Below are 26,465 nucleotides of genomic sequence, written 5' to 3'. Positions count from 1 at the left end.
TCCTGCTCCTATTTCTTATGTTCTTATTTCCAGCATTTGCAGTTGTCTCTTTTTTTCTCTACTTGCAGTATAACTGCTGTCAGAGTTAAGAAAAGGACTTGCATTAATACAGAGCCTTGCACTTCTTCAGGAAGACCCAAAGCACTTCATAGACAATGAAATACTTCAGGAAGTATTGTCACTGCTGCACTGAAGGGAAAGGTGGCAACCAATTTGCACATAGCAAGGTCCCACAAACCACAATGGGATAAATCAATAGTTAATCTGTTTTTAAGTTTTGGTTGAGGGATACATATTGGCCAGGACACCAGGGAGAACTCCCCTTGCTCTTTTTCAAAATAGTGCCATGGGATCTTTTACACCCACCCGAACAGCAAGAAGGGACCTCGGTTTAACAACACATCCAAAAGGCAGCAGCTCCGGCAGTGCGGCACTCCCTCAGCACTGCACTGAAGTGTCAGCCTAGCTTACGTGCTCAAGTCCTCTGCGTTGGTTTTGACTTTTGGTTACCCGACCGGCGCGGATCAGCCGCCCGTTACGATCGGCCCTCGCGATTTTGAGGCCCCCGGCCTCACTTAAATTTGGCGGGCGAGCCGCAGGGAGCCAAACAAGTGTCCCAGTGCAGCTCACCAGATTGAGGCCTCAAGATCGGGCCAGTACCGCTTCCTGCAAAGTAAGTTTGGGACCGGGGGAGGTCCCGATCATGGACGGTGGGGGTCCTGTGGCAGCAGCGAGACAGATTATCTCCGTGAGCCCCAGAGGATCACTCTTCGGTTCTATCTCCTGTGGCTCATGACTTAAAATGGCGATTGGGGTCCTATTTCCGTGATAGGATCCCGATTTCCATATTAAAAGGGGCCTATCGCCCGACACGCTTTGGACACCCGGCAGTGGATCCCTTTCAAAATGGAGCCATGCCGATGGGCCGGTAAACCCAAGGACCCCATTGTGAGGTTATTACGGCCCATTAACATAGAAGATAGGAGCAGGAGTAGGCCATTCAGCCCTTCGAGCCTGCTCCGTCATTCAACGAGATCATGGCTGATCATCCAAACCCTAGCACCCGGTCCCTACACCGATAGCCATCCCACCCAAGCCCTATCCCCGTAACCCCACGTATTTAATCCCCCCTAACACTAAGGGTCAATTTTTATCATGGCCAATCAACCTAACCCGCACATCTTTGGACTGTGGGAGGAAACCGGAGCACCCGGAGAAAACCCATGCAAACACGGGGAGAATGTGCAAACTCCACACAGTCACCCGAGGCCGGATTTGAACCCGGGTCCCTGGCGCTGTGAGGCAACAGTGCTAACCACTATGCCACCGTGCTGCCCGGTAAAGCCAGGCGAAGGCAGCGACAAGTGAGGCTTGGACCCATGACTTTCTAACTCGGAGGTAAGAGGGCCTCCCATTGAGGAAAACTGACTCTTTAAAGGTATTTATCCCAATGCAGACCTTGAAATGTGCCCCCATCAAACAGCCTCCTCCACTATTCAAACCCATTTAACAGAAAATAGAAATGAACGCAAGTTTCTGCTTAAATAGCGGAGGAGGAGGACATTTCCTTCAAACAGGTTGAGTGTTCGCTCACTGCCATCCCACGGCCTTTATTCCGAGGCCCGGTTAAATTAGTGCAGACCAATCCATCTTATTTTAAAATGTCCGCAGCCCTTTTACCATCCCCTCCCGCTGCCCGCCCTGTCAGCCCGCACATGGGACGCCACCTAAAGCAATCAAAAGGCAGCATCACAAGCCAGGTTTATACAAATACTTTTATTTTGCTCACAATAAATATTCTGTACATGTGCAGAACAATACAGCAATGTTGAGCAGCTAAATTGCACTTGGTGCAAATGGAAAATGGATTTTTGTAAACTTTAAAATACGTGGCCAACAAACCAAATGATTTTTTTTTTTAATTTTAAAAGCAGTGCTTGGTTTACATGAGATTCTTAGTGTCTTTTCCGGAATTTTCCACGTAACTTTACAGCTAGACTAGGAAACTTCCCGAAGTGGCTTCAGAGGGAATGGGAAATGATTTGAAACACACGCACATAATCGCAATCTCTGGAACAGTTCAAAATGATCCGCGGTTTTGGTCAGGAAATTCGGGAACAGCTACTTCGGTAACTAGAGGGCATCAGTTCAAGATCAAGAAAGAAAAAAGAATGAAAGACAGACAGACAAATAGATAGACTTGCATTTATATAGCGCCTTTCACGAACACCGGACGTCTCAAAGCGCTTTACAGCCAATGAAGTACTTTTGGAGTGGTCACTGTTGTAATGTGGGAAACGCGGCAGCCAATTTGCGCACAGCAAGCTCCCGCAAACAGCAATGTCATACTGACCAGATCATCTGTTTTTTGTTATATTGATTTAGGATAAATATTGGCCCAGGACACCGGGGATAACTCCTCTCCTGCCCTTCTTCAAAATAGTGGCCATGGGATCTTTTACGGCCACCTGAGAGAGCAGATGGGGCCTCGGTTTAACGTCTCATCCAAAAGACTGCACCTCCGACAGTGCAGCACTCCCTCAGCACTGCCCTGGAGTGTCAGCCTAGGTTTTTGTGCTCAAGCCTCTGGAGTGGGATTATGAAACCACAACCTTCTGACTCAGAGGCGAGAGTGCTGCCCACCGAGCCACGGCTGACAACTACATTGAAAGAACAAAGGAAGAGCTTGTTAGTACATGGAATGCCCAGCCAGAAACACTGTGGGAGCAGAATCCCAAACAGCTTTTAAAGGGCAAGTGGATAAATATTTGAAAAATGAACAAAATTAACAGGTACAGAGAAAGGGCAGGAGAATGGGGCTAAGTGGGTAGCTTTTGCCGAGAGCTGGCAGACACGATGGTCCGAGTGGCCTCCCCGCCTGTGCTGCAAGATTCTAGGATTCTTGCTATTTCAGGGTCATTCACTCCCGGTTGTGTAGTTCATTGAGTTTCAACAATTTTTCTCCACTGCTAGCCCCCTGCCCTCCCCCCGCATTTTTCGTCCTCCACTCTCCTTCCTGCTAAGAGCCTAGACAAGGAGTGCTGGCAAGCTGTTCAACCAGGGCAATCAGGGCCGAGGCCTGTTCTGTGCCTCCTACCTGTTTCTCACACGTGTACACTTCCTCGCACGGGGTCATCGGACAGCAGGCAGGACCGGGAACTGTGACGGATTTCCCCTCCTCCCCTAGCCGCGGGTTACCCAGGCCAGTTCTAGCATTTCAACTCCTCTTCTCACCTTACCTAATTTAACGCAGATCAAACCCAAGGCTTCGGGCCTGCATGTTCAGTAATGCACGGGGGAGCCTTTACCCACCATCAAGTTTCACAACCCCTTAGCAAAGCCTTCAGACGGAGGACAATAGCAATGCATCATTCGAGGTGGCGGGGGGGAGTAGGGTGAAAAGACCGAGAACTAGCGGGTGAAGTCTCGCCCTGTGGACACTGAGGGGGTGAATACATTTTCCCCCTGGCTCGCTGATAGCCATTATGGGCCCCAAGTGATATGGAGTCTGACACTCAGTAGCTGGTCGAGACGTCAGCGCAAAGTTGTCTCTAGTTACGTACGATAGCCATTGATTCACTGATCTCATTCAGAAAGACTGCATAGGTGCAGAGTATGGATAACGGAAAGGTCTCAATGAAACAGTGGATGGCACCCTTCTGTGTCCAGAGTTATTGGATAGTATCAGGGCAACACAGGGGGAACTTTGTGTTGTATCTGATCCATTCTGAAGTTGTCCAATGTTGTTGTTGGAAGATATTCAATCCTTACAGAAGTATCAAAAAAAAGGAGGGGTGGGGTGGAATCACCATGTAAGCCAGACACTGCCCTTTTCAGACGCACAATAAACTTTTTTTACCAAGTCACAAAAATGGCAATACCGTGGGACCTGGGATATATACCTCTACAGTATCAAAGGCAGCACTGTGGTGAACTCTCACAGGCTACCCCATAACCTACGGGTGCCAGTCATTCTATCTTAGGGTTGCCACCTGCCCAGTCACAAGGCCGACGGCCTTGTTTCTCAGCAGCCTGTCCCCAGTGTCTTGATTTTTAAAATAGAAGTCCGACTTGTTCAATTTGGTCCTGTGTTTTTGGAACATGGAGGTGTTAAGGTTTTCAGTGAATTCTTACCCACAGCAAAGTTGACATTGGACCTCAAACCCTGGCCCTTCCCTCTATCTGGTTTTGGAACTGGGGTAAGATGGCAACTCGGACAACAGTGCAGTATTCCACGGATCATGTGAGTGTCACGTGACAGGCACCCTGGAGCATCACATGATCTAGGCTGTCAGGTGGTAACTTGCTGTCATTCGATATTCCTCTGGTTGGAATTATTATTCCCATAATAACCCTGACACTCACACAAGAAATAATTTTAAGAATTGTTTTTATAAAACTATTTACTTTCTTTATTAACAAATATTTTAAAAATAATAATGGTTAGACCAGTGCTGACTCTACATTACCAGTACAGAGGGAGACTCACTAGCAGAAAATAAGCTTCACAGCGAATCAAGGCCCGTTTTACACCGTGCCTGACTTTCTTTTCCATCTGGCTCAGTGTAAAACGGGCTCTGATTGACTATGTTGCCGTTTTAGGCTACTAGCGAAGATTAATTTTACCCCTAGATATTTCAACTGTAGATCTGTTTTGCACCCCCCCCCCCCGCCAAGTAGGTGCTGACAGCTTTAAAGGTCAGCCTAGCTGCAGCCCTCTCCAATTGACTCAATCATTGAGATTTCTCCTGATCATTCCACTGCTTATGATTACATTTATTCTGACCCCTGATCCTTTCTGAATAATGGAGTCGTCACCAATTGAACAATTCCTTTTGTTTTTGTACCAGATCCACTCTCTTCCTTTTTTCCAAAGACACAGATTCCTGCTGGGGGTACTTTTCCCCCAGGTGGCAGGTGGGCTGCACTTCCTCGTCCACGTGCAAGAGATTGGTCAACGGGCGCGGGTGGGCTGTTCACCCACAGGGCGGCACACCAGCAGCTGATCTAATTCACACCCGACATCTCGCAAGCCAGCAAAGAGTGGCCGATTTCCCTCCCCCCTCCCCCCTCCCACTGAAGGTCAATTGCAACACTCCGAATGCAAGAGCGAAGAAGATCCACAAACTCAGCAGGTCATCTTGGTTCTAACTAACGTTTCATCTACTAAATACTTCTGTACCAAGGCTTTGAACATCACTGGCCACTTCCCAGCCAATCAGTTCAAATTTTACATTATTTTTAATTATGTATTAAAATATATATAAAATTAAAATATTTGCTAAAATAACTCATTCTGATACAGTAATGCTTTTGCATAACTAAGTATGTCTCAGTGCTGGCTTCAAGTGAAACCACAAAACGCAGTCTTCCTTGAAAGAATGACGATTATTTCTGCGTATCTTTGAAATTCTTCACCAACAACATTCTTCTGCTCCAGCCTCCTTGCTCACCCAGTGAGTGTCTGTTGTGGCGGAGCTTGCTGGCTCTGTACACCAGGCGTCCCATTGCGACAAGGGTCCCTTCCTGACTGCACGTTGACTGTAAACAACGCTGCTCACTGGCGCCTTCAATGGCCCGACCCACGGGCAGGTTACGTCGCCAGAGCGGCCGGCTGAGGGAACAGAGTGAGGGAGTCGGCGATGTCCTAGGTTCCCCCCGTGCTCCACGCGGTCAATCCCAGACTAGGTACTCCACACAAAAAAAGACTCAGCGATCCCTGTGCTTGGGAGTTACATTTTGAATGGAAATTGCTCAATGTACATTCGGAGAGCGGGCACCAAGGGAAGCTTCCTCATGCCATCTATTCCGAAGTGGCTGATTATTTCCTTTCTGCATAACTGCTGCAGTTTTGGTACGGGGTTTTTCCGCAAGGGTTTGCAAAAAACGACAGAGTCCCCGCCTTCGAATAGGAAGGGCTTCATCTGCGTGCTGTCCACGCAGTACTGCAGCAGCTTCACGATGCAGTCAAAGTGGGTGTTATTGAACCAGAAGTGTTCTTTCTTAAAGATGATCCGCATGCTGACCGGTCCCTTTTCAGCCCGGACGCTCAGGCTGAACAAGTGGTCGGCCTGAGTGCTGTCCCGAACGAGGAAGGTGCCCACGGGCTCCGCTGTCAGCAGGGCGTGAGCCCGATCCACGGGGATGGGTCCCCAGTAAAATCCGCTCTCGTTCAGGGAGCACAGGGTCCGGTCGACAATCTCCCGCTCCTTGTTCCGGAACGTGCGAAAGTGGGTCGGCGGCTCGGGCGGAAAGTGCTGGAATCGAGGCGGCTCGGGTCGTCGCACATTCGCCAGTGCATCCAGTTGTGTGCTCCCACCGACCATCTCAGAGAGTCCACCAGTTCCAAAGAGGCTCCATCTTTAACCTCCTCGTGGATAAACGTCCTATGGAGAGAGAGAGAGAAACAGGACACATAAGATAAAACGGGACAACATTGGAGGTTGTGTTGCAACTTAACTGTCACTTAAGCAGACCCCAGCTTGACAATGAAGTGTTTCAAAATCTAGGCCAACACCTCCCAGTGCCAGTACTGAAGGAGCGACCATCTTTCAGACCGAGGCCCCGTCTGCCCGCTCGGGTGGAGGTAAAAGATTCCAAGCAGAGCAGGGGCGTTGTCCCCGATGATGTTGACAATATTTGCCCTCAACTAACATGTTAAAAAAAAACAGACGATCTAGTCATTATCACATTGCTGTTTGTGGGATCTTGCTGTGCACAAATTAGCTGCCGCGCTTCCCACAGTACAAGAGTGACTACACTTCAAAAGTACTTATTGGCTGTGAAGCACTTTGGGATGTCCACTCGGTCGTGAAAAGCGATATATAAATGCATGTCTTTCTTCTTGGCGAGCCTTTACTTAGAACCATGTTGTGACATAAACCACCACATTGCACACCGTCAACCTGATGAAACTGACGTTCGGTCCTACTCACGTCTCCTCCTCCCCAAAGGTTTGCCAAATACTTTTTCATGAACACGTTGACATGAATCTTGTCATTCATGAGGAAATGTCTTATGAAATAATACTGGGCGGCCTGCTGGTGGCGCTGTCCAGGGAGAGTATAAATACTCGGGCATGGGCTCAGCTTGCTCAGGACATTCTTTAACAGGAACTAGTGAAGGACACAACTAGATCTCCATGTTGTGAAATAGTTGATTAAAGCCTTGTTTAATACTCAGACCAAGTGCCCAGTAGTTTTCTTACATCACACGTCTCTCCCCTTTTTTTCCTAAGTTTATAAGAACAGGAATTAGACTCAACAAGCCCACTCCTTTTTTGTTAGATCTCAAACCCACCTTCTCCCCTTCTAACCGCCCCTTTAGCTCAGTTATAGCCTTCACTCCAATGACCTTCTCAGGCCACCTATTCCACATTTCACATCTCTGGTACCTCTGTCAAAAAAATGTTCTTCTTACTCTGAACTTCCTCATTTTTAAACTTGTATCCCTTGGTATTTCAACACTTCACCACAGTGAAATATTTCCCAGCTCATCCTTGGTAATTCTCTTGACAAGGTCACCACAAGATAGAATCATAGAAAGTTACAGCACGGAAGGAGGCCATTTCGGCCCATCGTGTCCGCGCCGGCCAACAAAGAGCTCGCCAGCCTAATCCCACTTCCCAGCTCTTGGTCCGTAGCCCTGCAGGTTGGAGCATCCCAAGTGCACATCCAAGTACTTTTTAAATGTGGTTAGGGTTCCTGCCTCTACCACCCTTTCAGGCAGTGAGTTCCAGACCCCCACAACCCTCTGGGTGAAGACATTTCCCCTCAAATCCCCTCTAAACCTTCCACCAATTACTTGAAATCTGTGCCCCCTGGTTTTTGACCCCTCTGCTAAGGGAAGTGGGTCCTTTCTATCCACTTTATCTATGCCCCTCATAATTTCATACACCTCAATAAGGTCTCCCCCTCAGCCTCCTCTGTTCCAAAGAAAACAGACCCAGCCTATCCAGTCTTTCCTCATAGCTAAGATTCTCTACTCCCAGCAACATCCTTGTAAATCTCCTCTGTAGCCTCTCTAGTGCAATCACATCTTTCCTGTAATGTGGTGACCAGAACTGCACGCAGTCCTCTAGCTGAGACCTAACTAGTGTTTTATACAGTTGAAGCATAACCCCCTGCTCTTGTATTCTTTGCCACAGCTAATAAAGGCAAGCATTCCGTATGCCTTCTTAACCACCTTATCTGCTTGGCCTGCTACCTTCAGGGATCTGTGGACATGCACTCCAAAGTCCCTTTGTTCCTCTACACTACTCAGTGTCCTACCATTTAATGTGTATTCCCTTTCCTTGTTAGCCCTCCCCCAAATGCATTACCTCACACTTCTCCGGATTGAATTCCATTTGCCACTGTTCTGCCCACCTGACCAATTTATTGATATCTTCCTGCAGTCTACAGCTTCCTTCTTCAGTATCAACCACACAGCCAATTTTAGTATTATCTGCAAACTTCTTAATCATACCTCCTATATTCAAGTCAAGATCATTGATAGATACCACAAAAAACAAGGGACCTAGTACTGAGCCCTGCGGAACCCCACTGGAAACAGCCTTCCAGTCACAAAAACACCCATCAACCATTACCCTCTGCTTCCTGTCTCTGAGCCAGTTTTGAATCCAACTTGACACTTTGCCCTGGATCCCATGGGCTTTTAACTTTGTGACCAGTCTGCCATGTGGAACCTTATCAAAAGGTTTCTCACTTTTCTACGGAAAACAGGCTTCTGCCATCATAACTGAACAACCTACTTTCTGAAGATATCTTTGTTAAAAGATCTTTCTCATATGACTATGTGACCAGAACTGCACACTGGTCAACCTGATCAACACCTTATACAGCAAGGGTGCAATCTCTTTAGATTGATCATCAATCCCTTTGGAAACCAATAGCTGGTAAGCCCTGCAGCTAAGCACTGTGCTGGTAGGTTCATAGGTATTACCCATGACAATCCCTTCTCAATCAGCACACTGTATCACTGCTCCATTTGAACTTTTTTAACACTTATCAATGTTAAACTATATCTGCCATCCGCTGGCCCAGTTACCAAAAGATCTAAAACCTTTGATACCCCCTCCCTGACCACTGTCTGAGGCTGAACCAGACTGACTGACCCCCATATCCTCTCCATCACCAAGATCGCCTATTTCCACCTCTGTAATATCGCCCGTCCCCACCCCTGCCTCAGCTCATCTGCAGCTCAAACCCTCATCCATGCTTTTGTTACCTCCAGACTCAACTATTCTAATGCTCTCCTGGCCAGTCTCCCAACCTCCGTAAACCTGAGCTCCTCCAAAACATTGCTGCCCGTGTGCTAACTCGTACCAGGTCCCGTTCATCCATTACCACTGTGCTCGATGACCTACACTGGCTCCCAATCCGGCAACGCCTCAAATTTAATCATCCTTGTGTTCAAATCCCTCCATGGCCTCACCCCTCCCTATCTCTGTAACCTCCTCCAGCCCGACAACCTTCTAAGATCTCTGCACCCCTCCAATTCTGGCCTCGTGCTTCCCCAACTTCCTTCGCCCCACCATTGGCGGCCGTACTTTCAGCTGCCTGGGCCCCAAGCTCTCGAATTCCCTCCCTAAACCTCTCTACTTCTCTCTCCTCCTTTAAGATGCTCCTTAAAGCCTACCTCTTTGACCAAAGCTGTCCTAGTAACACATTATGTGGCTCGGTGTCATATTTTATCTGCTAACTCTCCTGTGAAGTGCCTTGGAATTCAGGCGCTTTATAAATGCAAGTTGTTGCTGATTATAGTGAAGCTATGAGAGAGCTGTAACTTTACACTGATAACACTCTGCTCCCCCTCCAGTCCCCTCCAGCCGCAGATTGGTCTCCTTTAATACTATGCCAGTGCTTCCTGCAGTATTCTTGCACCTCCAAAGGAAGGATGGTTCCGTGCCCTGCTTCCCGAGCTAGGACACCAATTCCTCTCCCCCACCACACATTGGAGAAGTTGCAGAACCAGAGCCGGGTTAAGAATTCTTTGCGCCCTAGCACCAAAGCACAACCAGGGCCCCTCCGCACAATGCCCACCCTCCTGATCCATTGAAACCCAACTGTGTTTTCCTGGGGGGCCCCTTACGTGCACCGGGATCCCTGGGCACGGGCTGTGCGTTCACCCACCCTGGTGCAGAACCACGAACCAAGACAGCAACCTTTGAACAACCTCACTTGCTTGTCCAGCCCGCAGTGTCACAGAGCAGCTTGTTGCAGAAGATCCGCAACATAAGTGGGCAGCAGGAGGAGCATGCTGCAGGCAGAGTGAGCAGAAGAAAAGGCAAATGCTATCACGTAACAGTCACCACACATCATTGATGGTTTCCATATCCTAATTAATTGACACATTCAGCGAATTTGGTGGGCGTTTCTTACCCATTGCTCATGCGACTGGGTTTCTGTATAGCTGCTACTGGGCCTGTACACTGCGACTATCTGCATTTCCTTTGACACTTGTCTAATATTCAAACGGTATATACGGTAGAAAATCTGAGATGTCTTAACGTGCGGTGCAGAATACTGTACTTTCCTCGAGGGTTGAGACTGACTGAGTTGCCTTCTAATTTAAAGAAAGGCAGAGAAAGACAAGGAGAGACAGCGTAATGGGTCAGCAAACAGACAGAAAGACAGACAGAGACACGGGCAGACAGAGACACGGGCAGACAGAGACACAGATATAGGCAGATGGAGACACAGGCAGACAGAGACAGAGGCACAGACAGACAGAGACACGGGCAGACAGAGTCACAGATATAAGCAGATGGAGACACAGGCAGACAGAGACACAGGCAGACAGAGACACGGGCAGACAGAGTCACAGATACAGGCCGATGGAGACACAGGCAGACAGAGACAGAGACACGGGCAGGCAGAGACACGGGCAGGCAGAGACACGGGCAGGCAGAGACACGGGCAGACAGAGACACGGGCAGACAGAGACACGGGCAGACAGAGACACAGATATAGGCAGACGGAGACAGAGACACAGGCAGACAGAGACACAGATACAGGCAGACAGAGACACAGATACAGGCAGAGACAGAGACACAGGCAGACAGAGTTACAGACACAGGTAGACAGAGACATAGGCAGAGACAGACACAGGCAGACAGAGACAGAGACACAGGCAGACAGAGTTACAGACACAGGTAGACAGAGACACAGGCAGAGAGACAGGCACAGGCAGAGAGACAGACACAGGCAGAGAGACAGACACAGGCAGAGAGACAGACACAGGCAGAGACAGACACACAGACAGACAGAGACACAGACACCGGTAGACAGAGGCATAGGCAGAGAGAGTCACAGGCAGAGAGACAGACACAGGCAGAGAGACAGACACAGGCAGAGAGACAGACACAGGCAGAGACAGGCACTGGCCGAGACAGACAGAGACTCAGGCAGACAGAGACATAGGCAGACACAGACAGAAATATGGTAGGACAGACAGCGACAAAGACAGAGACACAGACAGAAATATGGTAGGACAGACAGCGACAAAGACAGAGACACAGACGGGCAGACAATGACACAGACCGGCAAACAGACAGACGGAGACACAGACAGAAAAATGGAGGAGAGAGATATGGACAGTCGGATAGGTAGAAATGCAGAGGGGCAGGTGAATGGCCAGGTAGAGACACAGGTTGGGTGGGCTGAGACTCAACTGTGAAATCTCCCTTGGTCAAAGAGCCTGCCGACATTCAGTGCCTGGACTCACACATGGAGAATGGCTAGTTATGCGAGCTCCCAGAGGGTGGAAACAGACCCCAGCATGAGAAGAGGGGAGAATATTGGGAAGTAATAACCAATGCTGTAAGTAACAGAGCTACTTGTCAGCCAGCGGACTAAATAAAAGCACAAACAGCCACACAAAGAGGAGGTTTAAAGACTCACCAGCCCCGAGCAGCTTGACGCTCATCATTGTTAAATACATATTTTTAAACTCTGCAAGTTTCCACTGTGCAATTGAGATATATCTCTCCTCGAGGGGATTGAAATGCGTCTTTAATCTTATCATATTTTGTCGCTGCACTAACACGACATCCCACTCCGTCCTGCAAGTACAGCCCCACCCTGACAAGGACACTTCGCAGATACCACGTTCTGTCAAAGCCACAATTATGCAAATCAGAGGACAGCACATTTGCACCTCGGGCCTCTCTCAGAAAAGCCACCAAAGCTTCCAAAATACAGCCCTCAGCCGAGCCGGCACCGTCTTTCTCGTTTCACACTGTTCGTGTTACGGGAGCTTCATCTCTTCCTTAGTCCAAAAGCATCCACCCATTTTGACTTGTGTCCCATTCTGCTCCTTAAAGTTGACAGCCGTGCCTCAGTGATAGCACTCTCGGCTCTGAGTTAGAGGCAGCGCTGCACTGTCGGTGGTGCCGTCTTTCGGATGAGACGTTAAAACCGAGGCCCCCGTCTGCCCTCTCAGGTGGACGCAAAAGATCCCGCGGCACTGTTTTCGAAGAAGAGCAGGGGGGAGTTCTCCCCAGTGTCCCGGGGCCAACACTTACCCCTCAGCTAACATCACTAAATACAGATTATCTGGTCATTTATCGCATGGCTGTTTGTGGGATCTTGCTGTGCACAAATGTTGCCTACATCACAGCAGTGACTACACTTCAAAAGTACTTCATTGGCTGTAAAGCGCTTTGGGACGTCCTGGGGTCGTGAAAGGCGCTATAGAAATGCAAGTCTTTCTTTTTCTTTTTAAAGCGCTCTGAAAGCCAACCTCTAGAAACCACATCCTACTGTGTTAGTGTGAGGTGTACAGTTCTCACACCAGCCATTTTCTTTATGACCTCTCTGAGCGAGACTGTAAACATGGGGTCAAGTTGGATAAGTCAGGACAATTTTGTGCTGGGCACTCATGCCCAACAAGAGCTTGTTTGAGATTCTCCAACCGATTTAAAATAGAAGAGGTCGCAGTGGTGCCGGAGCGAGTGCTCTTGTGAAGTTACGGTAAATGCGCATTATTGAAGCAGCATAGAAGGGCCCAGTTCTAGGCCTTAGCATCACTCCCAGAGAGAAAGTTGTGGTTTATCCGTCTTTCGGATGAGACGTTAAACCGAGGCCCCATCTGTCGTCTTAGGTAAAAAAAAATCCTGTGGCACTATTCAAAGAAGAGCAGGGGGGAGTCCTCCCCAGTGTCCCGGCTAATATTTATCCCTCAACCACCATCACTAAAACAGATTATCTGGTCATTTATTTCATTGCTGTTTGTGGGAGCTTGCTGTGCGCAAATTGGCTGCTGCATTTTCTACATTACAACAGTGACTGCATTTCAAAAGTACTTCATTGGCTGTAAAGCGCTACGGGACGTCCTGAGGTCATGAAAGGTGCGATATAAATGCAAATTCTTTCTTTATATAAAGTTTAGAATATTACCTCAAAGTAGGATAGATTAGTCGGGCCAGCGAACATAAGATACATCGGATAAAAATGTCAATTTAAAATTGACTATTCGATCTCATGTGGTGGGGCACACAGGGAGTCAAGAGCAAGTTTACTCTTTCAACTGAACTGAGGTTAGAGGGCAGGGATACTTGGACCAGGGTGGGCAGACGTAACTCAGTACCCGTTTCAAAATAATAAATTCGGCCCTTATTTTTGTATAATGCTTTCGGGCTGGTTTTAGGCGATGGCACTAAAGTCAATGGGAAAGGGAAATCGGGCAGGCTGGAAATGATCAGCTGAGCTGCTACTGGCAGTTTCCACCACCGTCAAAAGTTAAAATCACCCCTTTTGATTTTCTAGTTAAAAGCAGAAAAGTCGTTGATTGGAGTATAGGAGTTTCTCTGCAGTAAAAGCTGAGGAGTTGGAGGGGGTCAGGATACTGAGGGACAACAGCGCTGGTAGTGGTGGGAGGGTGAAATTATGGCGTGTCAGCTTTCAGTCAAAGAGTGGTGGAAATCTGGAGCAGGCGCCCCCCAAAAGGCTGTGGCCGCTGGGGGTCGAGTGAAATTTTCAAGACTGAGAACAACTCTTCAAAAACAAAACTAAATCATCGAGTGACGCACTCTGTGATGTTTCGACATAATAAGGTGCTACATAAATGCAGTCGTATTTAACACTTTAAAAAAAAAATGTCAATCATGGACAGAAAAACTAAAAGGATACTTTGCCGAGTTTTCTTTTTCCTCGGTAAGAGATTCCAATCCAGCAACACTAGAGTTGACATCACATTCGGTGAGCTGCAGGAAACAAGTCCACTGCACCTCTTAAAGGGACAGTGCGCTTGCAGTGCTGGATCATACTGTGCATTAAGATACATCCTGTTGTGAAGTTACACGTCTTCATGTAACTATGAAGTCCAGGCAAATAAACTGGCTGAAAGGGTACTGGGCCATGCAGCGTGCGTTCTGTATACTCAACTGAAACACTTGAACGCGCTCAGGTTCACAAGAAAAGAATTGGATAGACTCGTCCCACTGAGGGGGAGTGGATAACACGGATGTAGAGAGGTATTCGACGCAAAACTAGGATAGAAAAAGCAGAGGCCGGGATGGTAAGCTAAAGCTTCTTGACTTGTAGAGTCATCGACTTACAGAGCAGATCGTGGCAGTAAATACGGACTCAGGTGGAAGCGTGAAAAGGGAAATAGATCAAGTCCTGATTCAACCAGGGGTAGAGGCCTGTGAGACGAGAAATGGTCAGACTTGATCCTGAAAGCAGATCTGGATAACAGAATGAGCTGGACGGGCCTAAGGTTTTCTCATCTACTTACATTCAGATTCCTTTATTTCCCGTTGTCCATCAGCTGGCACACATCTGTCTCTTGCCTGCTGTATAGATCTTCTGGTGCCTGCCAGAGTCACGGGCAGCCCTGCACCTCACACACACATGACCTTTCACACAGGCTGAGACCAGCAACACGCGTCAAGTTGGCGTTTAAATTTAAACACTTGCGGCGGCGTCCAATTTTCTGTTTTATCAACGTTGCTATTTGAATAACAGGCATTACTCACTGTCTTGGGGTCTAACCAGGCTGCAAGTGTGAGTGATGCACATGCAAACACACACTCACACACACTCCACTCCCGGCACCAGCACTGCACAAGCTCGTTATTTGCAGTGCGGGCACTGTCCAAGTGTGCACGCTGCTCTCTCTCTCTCGAGCACGGGCAGCCCACAGTGGCATTGAGCGAGTCTCACTGCAGCCTTGCACCGCGCCAGCTTGCTTGGCTGTAGGAAGCATTTTACTGAATGGCATCTGAGTCACACGCTCACAGCTCCGAGAACAGCAGACAGACCACAGCTGTACTGATTGTACAAAGGAAGAAAAGGCAGTAAGTCACAAACGTGGCATGTTATACCATGCGTTAGTAGGCGGGCACGTTACTGCTGCTCCAGCAGTTTGCTTTTTGTAAGCAGAGGATGAATTTTTTGTGATCATGGAGGCGATGGATGTTTTGAAATAGAACATTTTCCCTTTTTAATTTTCGCCAGTTACTACATCAAGCAGTCCCAGTCAAGTATAGGACGGAATAACAACAGAAAATGCTGGAAAAACTCAGCAGGCCAGGCAACATCCGTGGAGAGAGAAATAGAGTCAACGTTTCAGGTCGAAACCCTTCGTCAGGACTATTGTTATTTCGGATTTCCAGCATCCGCGGTATTTTGCTATCGTACAGGTATAGTACGGGTTCGATGCAGAGTAAAGCTCCCTCTACATTGCCCCATCAAGCACTTCCAGGTCAGGTACAGTATAGGTTAGCTCCCTCTACTCTGCCACAAACCAAGCACTAGGGTTTATTTCTAGAGGGATAGAATTGAAAGTTATGCTAAACCTGTATCGAACCTTGGTTAGACCACACTTGGAGTACTGAGTACAGTTCTGGTCGCCATGTTATAAAAAGAATATAGAGGCACTGGGGAGGGTGCAAAAAAGATTTAAAGGATGATACCACAAATGCGAGGGTATACCTATCAGGAAAGGATGAACAGGCTGGGTCTCTTTGCTCTTGAAAAGAGAAGGCCGAGGGGTGACCTAATAGAGGTCTTTAAAATTATGAAAGGTTTTGATAGAGTAGACACAGAGAGAGTGTTTCCACTTGTGGGGAAGAGTAAAACTAGAGGCCATCAATATAAGATAGTCAGCAAGAAATCCAACAGGGAATTCAGAAGAAACCTCTTTACCCAGAGAGTGGTGAGAATGTGGAACTCGCTACCACAGGGAGTGGTTGAAGCGAATAGTATAGATGTATTTAAGGGGAGGCTGGATAAACACATGAGGGAGAAGGGAATAGAGAGTTATGCTAATAAAGTTAAATGAGGAAGGATGGGAGGAGGCTCGGGTGGAGCATAAACTGGTTGGGCCGAATGGCCTGGTTCTGTGCTGTATATTCTACGTAATTCAATGTAATATGCCTTAATTGCAAACATACAAGAGTGCCCCCTACTGCATCAGTGTAACGTTTCCAATCGCCATACTTGCTACTCTGTATCTCAATAAGAATGCCATATTTCTACCAATTAATACCGAATGATGATTCATTCTAGCCCACTATACCACAAGATGCCCCCACCCTCGCAAAGTCTCCATCAGTCTGCCCTAGATTTTCTAATATTACCTTCCTTACTGTAGCTACCATTTGCACAGTTTGCAGACCTCACACCACCAATACTGGAAAGGACAGGCAGTCACACAATAACTGCCGAGTGAACAGTCACCATGTACTCTAGCAACATAAAAACAAATACTGTACGTGGCTTTGTGCTAGCCTCGCGCAAAAGGATTTCAGAGTAAATTCACTTAATCCGCACTCCCAGTGGGGAGCGACACTCGGAGGGAACGTGGACTGGAGGCTCGGGACTACCGTGTTGGACCTCGTGTGACCCATGCTCTCTTCGAACGCTGCTCCCTCATAGAAGCATATATTATACAATGCCTAAAGACTCAAATGAAATTGTCACCACTTTAGTTAAACGAGTTCACGGACTAACACAACACATCAGTGCTGCAGCATGCAGCCCGCTAAAACAGCACCGCTACCCAAACACTGCTGCCTCCTAGATTTGCAGAGACCCTGCTGGCTTTCCTGAAGCGGCAGCTAACCCGAGGCCAGGTGAGACTAGAAATTACCAGCGACATCAGCAGGAAGCGCTCAACGTGGTCACGTCGACGTGGATCAACCTCTGCCTGAAGCAGCAATTTCCCAACAACAGCCTGAAAATGTTCTCAGGACTTTCTTATCTGACTGGAGATGCTAACTCGGTCAGAATAAGCAGGTCAGCAGCTCTGTCAAGACAATGGCCAAACAAGCACATCAAGCAGTCCTCGGCAAATATTAGCAGCAGTAGTTTCAAGGCTATAGAGGACGGTGAATAGCGGCTTTGTGTACATGACACACAATGTAGCTGCAAACTGTACTACACGGTACGGGTTGGAATGTGATCACAGAAACAAAGGGGGGGGAAATAACGAACAAGACTTTGAGATTGGCACGGAAGTTTTTCCAAGGACTAGTGGATAAAGTGTTTAAAGCGGGTTCGACAGACACATTTTCTTTTCATTCATTCTCAGGATGTGGGCAATGATGGCAAAGCCAGCATTTATTGCCCATCCCTTGAGAAGGTGATGGTGGGCCTTCTTGAACCGCTGCAGTCCATGTGGCATAGGTGGTCCCACAATGTTGTTCAGTAGGGCAGTTCCAAGAATTTGACCCAGCAATGACGAAGGAACCATGCCAACTTTCTCCACTCCCTTTCCAAAAGGTATATTGAACAACACTCAGGAACACATATCTAACCTTACATCCTCGACTATTTTCTTTCTTTGGCATGACATCTTGATGGTCCCAGCAGTTTAGGAACCATCATGTCCAGCTGTACTTATCCTTATGGCCCTCAGTTCTGTTCCCATCGAGATACTCATCCAGTCATTTTTAAAAAGTACTATCTACAGTATGCCAAGCCTTTGCCAAGGCTTCTTCGGCAGCACTTCCCAAACCCACAACCTCCACCACCTAGAGGGACAAGTGCAGCAGACACATGGGAACACCACCAGCTCCAAGTTCCCCTCCAATTCACACACCACCCGACTTGGGCATATATCGGCCGTTCCTTCATCGTCGGTGGGTCAAAGTCCTGGAACTCCCTACCCAACAGCATGGTGGGACCACCTTCACCACACGGACTGCAGCGGAGAAGGCCTATCAACTTCTCAAGGGCAACTCGGGACGGGCAATAAATGCTGGCCTTGCCAGCGATGCCCATATCCCGAGATTGAATTAAACAAAACATTGTAGGTGAGTGGCAGGAGAAGTAAGGGGTGGGGGGGTGGGGTAGGGGGGAGGCAGCCACTCGTTCAGTCACAGCAGCCACAGGAATATTTTCAAATGCCCTATTGGTCCACTTCTGAAGGGGACAATCCGGTTGTAATCCGGATGGTCTTTGGTGGTCCAGGCCAAGATCCAGACCGGCACCCAAGGTATGACCCACACTCATTGACCAGGAGATCAGCGTGCCTGTTCTCTCCCAGGGTAGCAGTGGTCTGGTGTGACCCATGGCAGGTTTAAGGAAGCACGCACTCTGGGGGTCCTCTGCCCCTTGCTGCAGCCCCTCTGATGTAGGGAACCATGTTTGGGGTGGGCAAAGGTTCTGCTCCAAGCAGACCCTCCAGGAAACTAGAGCGGAGACCAGGATCCTGCATATCCAGGTCCCGGCACAATTCATGGGAGTGCACCAGAAGGCCTGTGGATCTTTGCAGTCTTCAAAGCCCACCATTCACCCTCTTGCACGCAGACGTAAAAGATCCCACGGCACTATTTTGAAGAAGAGCAGTGGAGTTATCCCCGCTGTCCTGGCCAATATTTATCCCTAAATCAACATCACTAAAACAGATTATCTGGTTATCACATTGCTGTTTGTGGGAGCTTTCTGTGCTCAAATTGGCTGCCGCATTTCCTACATTACAACAGTGACTGCACTTCAAGAGGTACTTCATTGGCTGTAAAGTGCTTTGGGACATCCTACGGTTGTGAAAGGTGCTAGAGAAATGCATATTTCTTTTTACACACATACTCTCACTTTCTGTTCTCACACACCTCCCATATCGGCCACTAGGATTATTTGGCATCTTGGTACCAATCAACTACTGGAAAAGTTGCACTTATTGTTGAAATACTCCTTGTGTAGTACTTTTAATTCATCCCCTCAAATTATTCCCCGCACTGCCTTCACCAGTAAGAGGCCTGTACTTCACCCAACTGTTATTCTGGGTGTTTTTCACAATTCAAAAGGGACACTGAGAATTTCACACCCTTTCTACTTCATGGAAATTCCAGTGTAACACCACACCACACTTAACAGGAATGGACCCATTACAGAGAAATCAAACCAGACACAGAACCTATCGATGGAACTACAGGTATCCTCATTGTGCACAGCCCTCACTCCTTATACCCTCGGCTGCACTGAGCACCTCGCGCATGTACGTACCCCTTGCTGCATTTGCTCCAATCCAAGTTCAATGATTTTCCAGTTAGGGTAATGGAGGCAAAAAACACAGAAACAAGAATAGGTCATTCACCCATCGACCGTGCGCCCTTTAACAGGCCATGTATGTTTTGCTCTGTCATGGACTTTATCCAGCTTATTTGACTTCCTGAGGGGGATGATAACCACAGGGAAAAGTTCCAGATGATAAAGGTTTGGTGACATTTCTGCCGGATCCAAACATTAAATGGTAGGACACCGAGAAGTGTAGAGGAACAAAGGGACCTTGGAGTGCAGGTCCACAGATCCCTGAAGGTAGCAGGCCAAGTAGATAAGGTGGTTAAGAAGGTATTCGGAATACTTGCCTTTATTAGCCGAGGCATAGAATATAAGAGCAGGGAGGTTATGCTTGAACTGTATAAAACACTAGTTAGGCCTCAGCTAGAGTACTGCGTGCAGTTCTGGTCACCACATTACAGGACGGATGTGATTGCACTCGAGAGGGTACAGAGGAGATTTACGAGGATGTTGCCTGGGCTGGAGAATTTCAGCTACGAGGAAAGATTGGATAGGCTGGGTTTGTTTTCTTTGGAACAGAGGAGGCTGAGGGGAGACCTTATTGAGGTGTATAAAATTATGATGGGCCTAGATAGAGTGGATAGGAAGGACCTATTTCCCTTAGCAGAGAGGTCAACAACCAGAGGGCATAGATTTAAAGTAATTGGTAGGAGGTTTAGAGGGAATTTGAGGGGAAATTTCTTCACCCAGAGGGTGGTGGGGGTCTGGAACTCACTGCCTGAAAGGGTGGTAGAGGCAGAAACCCTCACCACATTTAAAAAGTGCTTGGATATGCACTTGAAGTGCTGTAACCTACAGGGCTACGGACCAAGAGCTGGAAAGTGGGATTAGGCTGGAGAGCTCTTTGGCCTCCTTCCGTGCTGTAAATTTCTATGATTCTATGATTCCAGGCTATCAACAAAACTTTGCAAACTGCATTCCACAGGTGACACTTGCACAGCCCGGCAGCACTGCAGCATTGCAGCTCCACCGAGTATTTGATCACTTCTATTTCTCCTCACTCTCTCCATGGTCTGATGCTGAGGAACAGCTCCAGAAATTGATCAAATAAAAAGGAAGCAGAGAACATCCGTAGGAGGTGTCATACAAGACTGAGGCCAAATTATTGGACACAGGTCACGAAAAGTGTGCATCATAATTGCATAATGAATAGGATTGAAGTAGAACAAGAAGCCTTGAGGAAAAAAAGACCATTCTTCGTGGAGATTCAGCCAATTGTCCATTCTTCGTGGAGATTCAGCCAAGTGTCCATTCTTCGTGGAGGGGCCTAGTTGGCAGCTGCCATGAATTGTACAGCCCACCCAAAGAATCAATGAAAGATGATGCGACAGGCAAACTCCTGATACAACGTTCGGATGACAACAAACAAATGTTAAGATCTCACCTTGTTGCTTATTATACCCAGACCAAGCCTCTGATTTCCTACTCCTGACTGTGAGGTGCATCACAGCCTAGCGCAAAGCTATTCTCACCCTATGTCCATTGTCATAAATCTCATCATCAAGAAACTACCTATGAAATAACATTGGACGGCCAGCTGGTGGCGCCGTCCAAGGAGTATAAATACTCGGGCGTTGGCCCCAGCTTGCCAGGGACATTTTGTAAAGCCAAGGAGCTAGTGAAGTACAACTAGACCTCCATGTTCTGAAACAAGTTGATTAAAGCCTTGCTTTATGCTCAAACTAAGTGCGTAGTGAGTTTTATTACGTCATCCATATTATGCATGCTGTGATGAAATATTCCATTCATCACTCATCAGTATTTCTCTGCCTGTGACTGTGGTTGGTTTCAGTTTCATTTCCATTGTATTGTACTGTGTGTAGGGCTCCGCCCATACCTGGCTCCTATGTAAGCTGGCCCAGCCTGCAGCACATCCAGTACGGCAGACCTCTGGATGGAAGATACATTCTCCTCTGTGTGTTACCTTCTAAGTCAATAAAAACCTTGTTTTGTTTCGCTAACATCGAGTCTCGGATTTATTGAGGCACATCAATTTTATTGACTTAATTTTCAACGCAATGGATCAACTCTTGAAACCCGAACGTTTGGATTTGGACCAGCATGCTTCGGACGCATCGGCACGCTTCGGACACTGGTTTATGTGTATGGAATTCTTCCTGGACAATTCCGCAGCCGTCAAAGACGCTACGAGTATGAAACTCGGAATTCTGCGGAATTGGGTAAGCCACCGGGTTTACCCCCTCATCCAAGACGCCGACACGTACCCGGCCGCCTGCGACATCTTAAAGGCGCATTACCAGCAGCCTACGAATGAGGTGTATGCTAGGCATCTGCTCGCTACTCGCACACAGCGACCTGGGGAATCGGTGGAGGAGTTCCTAGGCACCCTGAAAACGCTTGGCAAAGACTGCAAGTGCCAAGATGTAAAAGCCGCAGTGTACACTGACGAGCTTGTTCGCAATGCCTTTATCACAGGCCTCAGCTCCACTTACATCCGGCAGAGACTGCTGGAAAAAACGGGATTGGACCTGAAACAGGCTGCGGACACAGCACGATCCCTGGATGTGGCCCAGAGAAACTCGGACGCCTACTCTTCAGCCCGCGCCGTCCACGCCGCCACGTGTGCACCAAGGGCGCCGCCATCTTGGAAGGCATCTTCCCCGCCCGGCAGCCCGACACCGTCGGGGCCCCGCTCTCCCCCCAGAAGCCCTACGACAGCCGCGACGCGTCGGGGACCCAACTGCTACTTCTGTGGGCAGCCGAAGCACACCAGAAACCTGTGCCCGGCGAAAGGCACCACCTGCTTTAAGTGCGGTAAGAAGGGGCACTTCGGGAAGGTGTGCAGAGGGAACACCGCCGGAAAACCCGTCACCGCCGCGTGTGCGCCGTGGGAGCGGCCATCTTGGACGCCATCTTGCCCGACCTCGTGGGGTCCGCCATCTTGTGAGCAGACAGCGTGGACGCCATCTTGTCTCGATCAGGGCCCTACAGTGGCATCGGTCACAGTGGACCAGACCAGGCCGCACCCGCTATCCAAATCAATGGTGGACATCGAGGTAAATGGGTGCAGGGTTAAATGTTTAATTGACAGTGGAAGCACGGAGAGTTTTATCCACCCTGAACTGGTACAACAACTCTCCCTAAAGGTGGTCCCTACTCGGGGTACCATCTCTATGGCTGATAAAACCCAGACATCGACCATTATGGGTTACTGCACGGTACAATTGTCCGTTAACGGAACTGTATACGATAATTTTAAAGTATTAATCATGAAGAATCTATGTGCGAGCGTGATCTTGGGCCTGGATTTCCAGTGCTACCACCAAAGCATCACGCTCAATTACGGTGGGTCCCAGCCGCCCCTCACAGTGTGCGGTCTGGCTACCCTGAAGGTAAAGCCACCTTCGCTATTCGCGAACCTTACCCCTAACTGCCGGCCAATAGCGACCAAAAGCAGGAGGTACAGCTGGGAGGACAGGCGGTTTATCGCGACCGAGGTGGACAGGCTCCTGAAAGAGCGCATTATTGAACGCAGCAATAGCCCGTGGCGCGCCCAAGTGGTGGTGGTAAGGGGTAGCGAGAAGAAACGGATGGTGATCGACTATAGCCAAACGATCAACAGGTACACCCAACTAGACGCCTACCCGCTACCCCGCATATCAGAAATGGTGAACCAAATCGCCCAATACCGGGTGTTCTCCACCATCGACCTCAAGTCAGCGTACCACCAGCTCCCTATCAGACCAGAGGACCGCCCGTACACTGCCTTCGAGGTGAACGGACGCCTCTACCAATTCCTCAGAGTCCCCTTTGGGGTGACGAATGGGGTCTCGGTCTTCCAGAGGGAGATGGACCGCATGGTCGATGACCACCACTTGCAGGCAACCTTCCCCTACCTCGACAACATCACCATCTGCGGTCACAACCAGCAGGATCACGACTCGAACCTCGAGAGGTTCCTGAAAACTGCACAAAAACTCAACCTCACCTACAACGAGGACAAGTGCGTTTACAACACCACGCGCCTCTGCATACTAGGCAGCGTGGTGGAGAATGGAGAAATCGGACCAGACCCCGACCGATTGCGCCCCCTACGGGAGCTGCCCCTGCCCAACACTCCCAAAGCCCTGAAAAGGTGCCTGGGGTTATTTTCTTATTATTCCCAATGGTTCCCCAACTACTCCGACAAAGCCCGCCCCCTCTTGAAAGCATCCTCTTTTCCGCTCTCTGCTGAGGCCCATGCCGCCTTCAAAAGCATTAAGCAGGATATTGAGCGGGCCACGCTACAGGCAGTGGACGAGAACACTCCCTTTCAAGTGGAAAGTGATGCGTCTGACTTTGCCTTGGCGGCCACCCTCAACCAGGCGGGGCGGCCCGTAGCTTTCTTCTCGAGGACCCTCCAAGGGCCCGAGATCAGACACTCCTCCGTAGAAAAGGAGGCCCAAGCCATCGTGGAGGCAGTGCGCCACTGGCGCCACTACCTAGCCGGCAAACGCTTCACCCTACTTACCGACCAGCGGTCGGTAGCGTTTATGTTCAATAATAAACAGAGGGGGAAGATTAAAAATGATAAGATTCTTAGGTGGCGGATCGAGCTCTCCACCTTCGATTATGACATCATTTACCGGCCAGGGGCCCTTAACGAATCCCCCGACGCCCTCTCACGAGGGATGTGTGCCAGCGCCACCGGGGATCGGCTACAGACCCTCCACAATGACCTCTGCCACCCAGGGGTCACGCGGCTGTTACACTTCATAAAGTCCCGCAACTTACCCTACTCGATTGAGGAAGTTCGGTCCCTGACCAGGAACTGTCGCACTTGCGCTGAGTGCAAGCCTCGGTTCTACCGCCCAGATAGAGCCCACTTAATCAAAGCTACACGGCCCTTTGAGCGGCTCAGCTTAGATTTCAAGGGCCCCCTCCCGTCCGTCGACCGCAATGTTTACTTCCTGAACATTGTGGACGAATACTCTCGTTTCCCATTCGCCTTCCCCTGCCCAGACATGACCAGCGCCACGGTCATTAAATGCCTCAACAGCCTGTTCTGCCTGTTCGGTATGCCGAGCTACATCCATACGGATAGGGGGGCGTCCTTCATGAGTGAAGAGCTACGCCAGTACATGCTGTCCAGGGGGATCGCCACGAGCCGTACTACCAGCTACAACCCCCGGGGTAACGGTCAAGTGGAGCGAGAGAACGGGACAGTATGGAAAGCAGTCACTCTAGCTCTAAGGACCAAAGGCCTCCCTATCTCCCGCTGGCAGGAAGTCCTCCCAGATGTGCTCCATTCGATACGGTCGCTATTGTGTACTGCCACTAATGCCACGCCTCACGAGCGAATGTTTGTCTTTCCCCGGAAATCCACCTCAGGCGTATCCATGCCGTCATGGCTCTCCACCCCAGGTCCGGTATTCGTGCGAAGGCATGTGAGGGGCCACAAGACGGACCCTCTCGTGGAGTCAGTGCACCTACTCCACGCCAACCCCCAATACGCGTATGTCCGGCACGCCGACGGAAGGGAGGACACCGTGTCCATAAAAGACGTCGCCCCAGCCGGTAACGACAACAACCACGACAACAGCAGCAACGACCACAGCAACTCTTACCCACCCACTACTCTTTCATCACCCCCGGAAGAACATCGACCAACGGTACCCCCACCAACTACCCCTTCAACAACCCTGGCGGCACCCCCGGCAGAGACCCAGGAGGCTACCGGGGACACCCAGCCGACACCCGCGGCACCACAACAGCCACGTCGGTCGCAGAGGACTATCAAACCCCCGAACAGACTAAATCTATAGAAGGGGTGAATGTGATGAAATATTCCATTCATCACTCATCAGTATTTCTCTGCCTGTGACTGTGGTTGGTTTCAGTTTCATTTCCATTGTATTGTACTGTGTGTAGGGCTCCGCCCATACCTGGCTCCTATGTAAGCTGGCCCAGCCTGCAGCACATCCAGTATGGCAGACCTCTGGATGGAAGATACATTCTCCTCTGTGTGTTACCTTCTAAGTCAATAAAAGCCTTGTTTTGTTTCGCTAACATCGAGTCTCGGATTTATTGAGGCACATCACATGCTTCCCACAGGGACACATTTTTCTCCTCCCTAGCCAATGGGTGCAGAGGTCAACTGCCTCCCTCGGGTCAGCGAACCCAGCACAGACCAGGAATGGAGCCCGGGACCTCCTGGCCTACACAGCTCAGCATCACACTAGGTGCTGCATTTACCCTCTGAGCTACCCAGGCAGCTTCTGTCTCCTACTCCCATCACATATTTATCCAGCTCCTTTTCAAAGGGTAGTGGAAATCTGGAGCTTGCTGTGGATGCTGGTTCAATTGAAACTTTCAAGACTGAGATTGATTTGTTAGATTAGGGTATCTAGAGATTATGGAGTGAAGTCAGGAAAATGGAGTTGAGGTAAAATCAGCCATAATCTAATTGAATGGCGGAACAGGCTCGAGGGGCTGAATGGCCTCCTCCTGTTTCAATGTTCCTATATTTAAATGATATGGGAATAACACCATTGTGCCTCGCATGCAATTCCAAAAATGTCTCACTCTTAAATTCTTCCTAATATGTGGTTTAAATTAAATTTTCACTAAGTTTACACGTTCTGGTTCTACTTTCTGGGCTTAGTCTAAAGTAGTATTAGGGGTTTACCTTACCAACATTATTTTAGTATTTGATACACTTCAGTGAGGCCCTCCCTTAACCGTCTTCTTTCCAGAATGCACATCCAAGGTTGTTAGGGAACCAGCTGCAGGGCGAAGTTCACTTAAGGCTATTTCTGCACAGATTTTCTTAATTGTTTGCTGTTTTTTTTCCTACGCTGCCAGTAAGAGTTTCAAGAGCCTTTGTGGTATTGCTCCCGTGCTTCCTTTTTTCCCGGCAGCTCCATTAGTCCCACCGATGGGATTCCCAGTGGGAAATGCCCCGCCTCGACTTTTTTGGAGGATGCCGAGAAAGAT

General features: G+C 48.9%; 1 protein-coding gene across 2 annotated transcripts in view; it reads right to left on the bottom strand.

Moving 5' to 3' along the window:
* Positions 1-1,761: 1,761 nt before the first annotated feature.
* LOC147099434 (suppressor of cytokine signaling 1-like) overlaps positions 1,762-26,465 on the bottom strand; it is an 84,918-nt gene continuing 60,214 nt past the window's right edge. The window contains exons 1-2 of one of the 2 annotated variants that reach the window (XM_085969583.1): positions 11,904-14,036; positions 1,762-6,386 (exon numbers count right to left, since the gene is read on the bottom strand). In XM_085969583.1, coding sequence (XP_085825709.1) covers positions 5,733-6,326 — 594 coding nt within the window. In that variant the 5' untranslated portion in view covers positions 6,327-6,386; positions 11,904-14,036 and the 3' untranslated portion in view covers positions 1,762-5,732. Of the gene's footprint in view, positions 6,387-11,903; positions 14,037-26,465 lie in introns of those variants that run through there. The other variant, XM_085969582.1, reaches the window with a different exon arrangement.

This window comes from Somniosus microcephalus, chromosome 28 (genome assembly GCF_052327205.1).
Source record: "Somniosus microcephalus isolate GS21.2 chromosome 28, FLI_Smic_1.0, whole genome shotgun sequence".
NCBI lineage: Eukaryota > Metazoa > Chordata > Chondrichthyes > Squaliformes > Somniosidae > Somniosus > Somniosus microcephalus.
Note: the sequence above shows the minus strand (reverse complement) of the source record. Positions and strands in the feature narration are given on the sequence as shown.